Genomic DNA, 6,390 nt, shown 5'->3' on the forward strand with positions numbered 1-6,390 from the left:
TGCCTTCCTGTCTTTCTTCCTCTCTCCCTCCTTTCTTTCTGTCTTCTTTCTTCTTCCTTCCACCCACCCACCCTCCCTCCTTCCCTCCCATCTTCTCTCTCTCTCTCTTTCTCTCTCTCTCTCTTTCTTTCCTTCCTTCCTTCCTTCTTTCTTCCCTTTGACAGAGTTTCAACTATATATCCAGACATACATTCACCATGTACCCCAGATGGCCTCAAATGCTTTATCTTTTTGTTTCAGCCTCCTAAATGCTGGGATTATAAGCATACACAACTGCTTCCTCTTTCAGTGTGTTTCAATGTACCCCTGAGTGGTTCTAACTTCCATTTTAAAAAGCATCTTGAAACAGGGGGTGACATGAGTGAGGTTAGTCTTTATGAAATACATATAAAGTGCTTTGTAATGGTTGCTGGGAGTAAAAACAAATCACCATTTATGAAATTGCTGCTGTGAGCCTCCGTGTTCGGAGGATTTCATAGACACAATTGCAGTTGGCTGGAGTGTAATTATTTCTTGGAGGCAATCTGAAGACTGAAGTATTTGAGACATAATAGAATGAAAAGAAAGCATCCATCATGAAGTGAGTATTTGGCTCAGACCACAGATGACTCAAGGGAAAGGAAGCCACAGGAACAAGAGAGACTCAAACACAGCAGAAGGAGCCGGGGCTGGGTCAGACGCTCCAGACTTTCAGGCTGCAGTCTACCTTGGGTTAGTTGTTATAGTACATTGGGCAAGTTCCTTTACTGCTCTGAACTTGTTTTCTTATCTGTCAGGTGGAGAGACTAATCAAGCTCAAGAGATTGTTCTAGAATCAAATCAAAGTGCACAGATACACTATGAGTAGAAATGCTTTACAAACTCTGAGTCAGCATACAATTATTTTAAATGACATTATGCTATTGTAACTATACAGATGAAAAGCATCTATAGAATTATATAGGGGAGGACAAAAAGGTTATTATTTCAAGGTATGTCTTAAAAGTTATCAGCTGGGTGCCAGGGGCTCACACCTGTAGTCTTAGCTACTCAGGAGGCTGCGATCTGACCACTGCAGTTTGAAGCCATCCTGGGCAGAAAGTCTGTGAGACTTTTATCTCCAATTAACCACCCAAAAGTCAGAAGAGAGCTGTGGCTCAGTAGTCAAGCACCAGCCTTGATTGAAAAAGCTAAGGGACAGCACTCAGGCCCTGAGTTTCGTGAAGCCCCAGTACCAGTACACACACACACACACACACACACACACACACACACAATTATCAAAGAGTGATGCGAAAAGAATGACAATGCAGAGCTTGCTAGAACATATAGGAGAAAGAACAGTCTACCCAACTGCTTGCTGGGAGGTCCGTGGGGTCCCGCAAGCCTCATAGCCGTGCAGAATCCCACGCACCAGCACTCTTAAAGAACATTCTGTGAAGTTAAATCTCCAGATGTGTGTTGGGACAGAGTGCAGAAGGTTATATCCCCGCTTGTCCAAAGCAAAGAGATGCACCACACGGGTCCAACGCCTGACATGTGGACATGGACTCTACGAGGAATGCATCTCCACCTGCACTTGACCAGTCCTTCCCCTCTTCTTTCCATCTCCTTAGGGTCGCTGCATACACTGGGAGACAATCGGTTCCTTAGCTCAAACCATAGCATGACATCTGCGTGTGTGTGTGTGTGTGTGTGTGTGTGTGTGTGTGTGTGTGTGTGTGTGTGTGAGGGGTCTCAATGACTGGATCTGGGGAAGAATGAAGATCTACACATGGGATCCAGAGCTTTTCAAATACTGTTCAGTGTGAAGCTGGGGACTTGGCCAGGCAGCCCCTCCCCACCCCATCTAGCAGGATCCTCCTCCATTGATCTGTGTGGCTGGTGTTTTGGATTGCAGCTAATGTGCGGGACTCTGTGTAGAATGTTAGAGTAGCATGTGTGAAAAATAAGACATTCCCTCCCCCCCCCCCCCCCAGCTTATAATGATAAGGATAAGCTTTGGAAAGTCAAAGTATTTGTCTTAATTCACCAGTGCTAGGACTTGAACTCAACTCAGGGCCTGGGTGCCATCTGTTAGCACTTTTAGCTCAAGGATGTCACTCTATCCCTTGAGCCACAGCTCCTTCCACTTCTGGCTTTTTTAGTGGTTAATTGGAGATAAGAATCTCAAGTATTTTCCTGCTCGAGCTGGCTTTAAATCATGTTCCTCACATCTCAACCTCCTGATTGGCTAGAGTTACAGGTGGGAGCTACCGCGCCTGGCTTTACATTTTAAATTAAATGTATAATAAATGAATTAATCAATCAATAAATGAGGTAAATAAAAATGCATCCCAGTGTGTCACACTAAAATGAATGAAACAAGCCGAAGTAAGCACTGCAGACTAGACAGCATCTAAGGAAGACCTGAAGACGGGATCTTTTGATGCGGGTCTGTACCCCACCCCGTGCCCTTCCCCCCTCCCCTCCCCCTAGGTCCTTTCTTAGGCTCCTGGTTTAGACGAGGAAGTTAACAATCTTTGTCTTTTCTGAGATGCTTGGTGGTGGGAGGGGCAACAGACAGACTTTATTGAAGCCTCGTCCTGGTCTGCTGGAATCAGACCTTCTGATGAACCACTTATAGCTTTTCTTAACTGAAAAAATAATAGAATCCTTCTCCACGCATTCACACCCAGTGAGACCAAAGGGGGACACTCTTAGGAGAGGAACACAAAGGCATCACGCCCGGTGCCTCTGACCGTATGAAATAATATTTATCGAAGCGAACTCCAGGAAGTGGAAACAAGAGGGTTTCAATGTTGCTGTCCGTCTTTTCTTTTTATCTTGCTTGCTTTAGTTTATCTGTCTTTGAGATGGTAAAGAGGGGGGACACAGAAATGGAGAGATAAAGGGTGAACAAATACAGCAGTGGTACCCACTAGACACTGTGTGAAAATGAACTATACAACTTGTGGGTGGGGGATGGGAGGAAAAAATGGAAAAGAGTGGGGGAAGGGGTGACATTATTCAAAAAGAAATGTGCTTATTACCTGACTTATATAACCGTAGCCCCTTTTACATCACCTTTATAATAACAACACAACTTTTTTTTTTTTGGTCTGCTACGAGCTTGAACACTGGGCCTGGGCGCATCCCTCAGCTCTTCAGCTCAAGGCTAGTGCTCCACCTCTTGAGCCACAGCACCACTTCCAGTTTTCTGGTTTACTGGAAATGAGAGTCTCACAGACTTTCTTGCCTGGGCTGGCTTTGAACTGTGATTCTCAGATCTCAACCTCCTGAGTAGCTAGGATGACAGGCGTGGGCCAACGGTGCCCCGCCACAATATAACATTTTTAAAGGAAAAATAATAGAATCCCTATCTGCAAAATGCTTCTAGAGTGATCCATCACGGTGTATATAGTATGTCCTCAGTGAAGCAGCTTGGAATGTGTGGATTTACGGAAGGCATGCTAGGGTGGAGATGAATGGGAATAAATGGAGATGCTAACTGAAATCGAGCCCTTGGAGCACATCAGCGTATCTCTCACATTACATCCTCCATATTCTACCCGGAGCAGAACAAATCCTGGAACGGAAGGAAAAGAATATCCACTACCGGGCAGGCTGCTCTCAAAGAGAAGGTGTTGTCTCAGCCTGAAATTTACTGACGCGCCTTGTGATCAGTGAGGCTGGGCATGAAGGCCTGAGACTCAGGCAGGACCCTCTAACCATCTGTGTTCTCCACTGGGGCATCTGCCTCTCCTGTTTCTCTTCTGTTGTTGTGAACGGACTCGTCTTTGCTTCTCATGAGCAGGGAGGCTGGGTATACTAGTGCCGAGCCTCAGTCTCCCGATCTGAAAAGTGGGCTGCTGTGTGAATCCAATGGGGAGCTTGGGCTGAGCCTCTTACCCATCCCTGCACCGAAGCACACACTCTCTGCCCAGCTGGAGCCAGCCAGGCCGGCAGGAGAGACACTGCAGACTGTGCTTCCCTTCACAGGTCCTGCAGGAGCTGTGGCATGGGACGCACCGATGGCTGTCCTCCTCCGCGTAGTAGCCCTCTGGGCAGTCCCCCACGCACGTCGAGTCTGCGGGAGAATAGAAGAGCCCACCTTGACAGCTAGCCGGCCCCATGGCTCCCAGACCAGGTGTGTTTGCTGGGAGACACCACAGCCTCGTGGGCTGATGCCGATCCTTTCCCCTCCCTCCCCGCTTTCCCAATAGATCTGGCTGGAAGACTGCAGGCGTGCAGAGAGCCTGGAATCAGCCTGGAGCAGTAGTGGGAGAAGGAGACCCTGGATAGAGATGTCCCAGGAAGAGGAAGAAAACGTTCCCCTTGTTTCCATGGTGAGACTCTGTGTATTGATGGGAGGAGAGCTGTGAACACGTTCTCCGGTCTTCCCCATGCTCTCGGGGAAGTTCAGCTCCTTCACGTCTGGTGGTTTTGGTGGAATTCAGTTGTCTTTTCTCTGTGCTGGTGTTAAGCCCAACCATGGCTTGCTGAACACCTTAGGACTTGTTTTATACTAGCAATCACCTTCAGACTAAATGTGCTGAAGGGAGCCAACCTGGGACGATGCTTGTTCAAGATTTTCTTTTTTAAAACTGAGGCTTGAACTCAGGGCCTTACACTCTTGAGTAGTTGTTTTAATTTTTTTTCCCTCTTGAGCCACACCTCCACTTCTGACTTTTTGCCGGCTAATTGGAAATAAGTCGCCCAAATGTATCTGCCCCCGGCTAGCTTCAAAGCATGAGCTTCAAATCTCAGCTTTCTGAATAGCTAGGATTACAGGGATGAGTCACCAGTGTCTGGCTGGAGATGATTTTGATTCGTTTTGAGACAGAGTCTCACTATATAGTTCAAGCTAGCCTTGAACTCTCAATCTTCCTGTCTCAGTCTCCCGCACACTGAGATTACAGGTATATATAATGCCATCATATGTAGCCAAGAAAAGGTGTTAATCAACAGCTGTGAAGGGGAAATTTTGATGAGGAGTTGAATATGAACATGTGTGTAAGGTGTCTCACAGACTGTTCATTCATTACAAGGGGATCAATAGTAATCAGTTTCTCACGCAGTAGGGAGATTGGCCAGATGATCAACATTTATACCAGGGATAAGACGCTGGTGGATATCATATGCATAGGGGGTACAATATCATCGACTCTGGCTGAAAATGCATAATCTCTATCAGTCATTAAGTAAACTCACACCAGCCCCCAAGGGGAGACGGGGACTCGCTATCACAAAAGACAGAGATAGTTTTGTGCCAGTGCTGCAGACTGAAGGAGGCTGAAGAGACAAGAATGCTCAATGCAATGGCTAACCCTAGATGGAAGTCTAGCCAGGGGTCTGTTCCAGTACTGCATCAATGTACATTGATTAGTGTTGACAACTGTCCTGTGTTATGTCAGGAAGCTCAGCAACCATGTGCCACAAGTAAGGAAATGTTATGGATTAAGGATGAGGGATCATCAGTGGATCAAAGATTCACAGTAGGCAACCTGGAAAAAGGGCATCGGGGTGAGGGTCATCTATGTACTTTTCTCAGTCGTGGATCTTTTCTGTAGACTTGCACGTGTTCCCTCCCCCCCCCCCATTTACTAAACAGGAAGCTGATCTCCACCAGGCATCAGGCATCTGGCCAGTAGATTCCCAAGAGGGAGAGAAAAGCCACGCCTTCCTGAGGGCAGAGGAGGATGGGGTGGGGGTCACTTACTGAGAAGAAGGCTGGGCCTGGGGCAGGCTTCGCACTGGTCCTCCCTGGGCCCTGAGCAGTGCCAGCACTTGTGGTGACACGGCCGACACCTGTGCCCCGCCTCATCCCAGTACTCAATGGCCGCACACTCGCTGTGCAGAATGCAGTTCCCGAGCTTGGTCTTTTGCCAGCCTTCCCGACAGGTGATGCAGGTCCCGGGTGATGAGCAGGTGTGGCAGAATTTGGGGCAATCTGTGGGTGTGACAGGGAGGGTGGGGGAGGAGATAGTAAGAGAAGGCCACGATGCTCTTCTAGGAATACACTCCTGATCGTCTGGAAATTTCTAAGGCTTTGTGCCAAGGATGGTAGGTAGGGCTGTTGGGCTGTAAGGTTAAGAGTTGAATTCTGCCATCACAAAATGAGAAAAGATGACGGCTTCATTTTCTCAGAGAGCCCCTGCCTGAAAAGTCACCCCAGAAATATTGGCAAGGCCCATTATAACCACACCACTGCACGGAAATGATGACAAGCATTATACAAAGCATGGTCTCTGCCATATACTCCTCTGTGGCCATTTCCACCATCATAACCCTCATGGCCTCTTGGTCCTTTGCTTCCTTCCCCACAATAACTTCAGCTTCTCTGTCTGTCTGTCTGTCTGTCTGTCTGTCTGTCTGCCCGCCCACCCGCCCACCCGCCCACCCATCCATCCATCTATCTATCTATCTATC

The 6,390-nt window shown here is 47.7% G+C and overlaps 1 protein-coding gene across 1 annotated transcript in view; it reads right to left on the bottom strand.

Annotated features, from left to right (window-relative positions):
* Positions 1 to 6,390, bottom strand: part of Pcsk5 (proprotein convertase subtilisin/kexin type 5) — a 351,177-nt gene that overhangs the window by 10,004 nt on the left and 334,783 nt on the right. The window contains exons 32-33 of the mRNA XM_013018392.1: positions 5,681 to 5,911; positions 3,871 to 4,048 (exon numbers count right to left, since the gene is read on the bottom strand). Coding sequence (XP_012873846.1) covers positions 3,871 to 4,048; positions 5,681 to 5,911 — 409 coding nt within the window. The remainder of the gene's footprint in view (positions 1 to 3,870; positions 4,049 to 5,680; positions 5,912 to 6,390) is intronic.

Source organism: Dipodomys ordii, unplaced genomic scaffold, assembly GCF_000151885.1.
Source record: "Dipodomys ordii isolate 6190 unplaced genomic scaffold, Dord_2.0 Scaffold40, whole genome shotgun sequence".
NCBI classification, from domain to species: Eukaryota; Metazoa; Chordata; class Mammalia; order Rodentia; family Heteromyidae; genus Dipodomys; species Dipodomys ordii.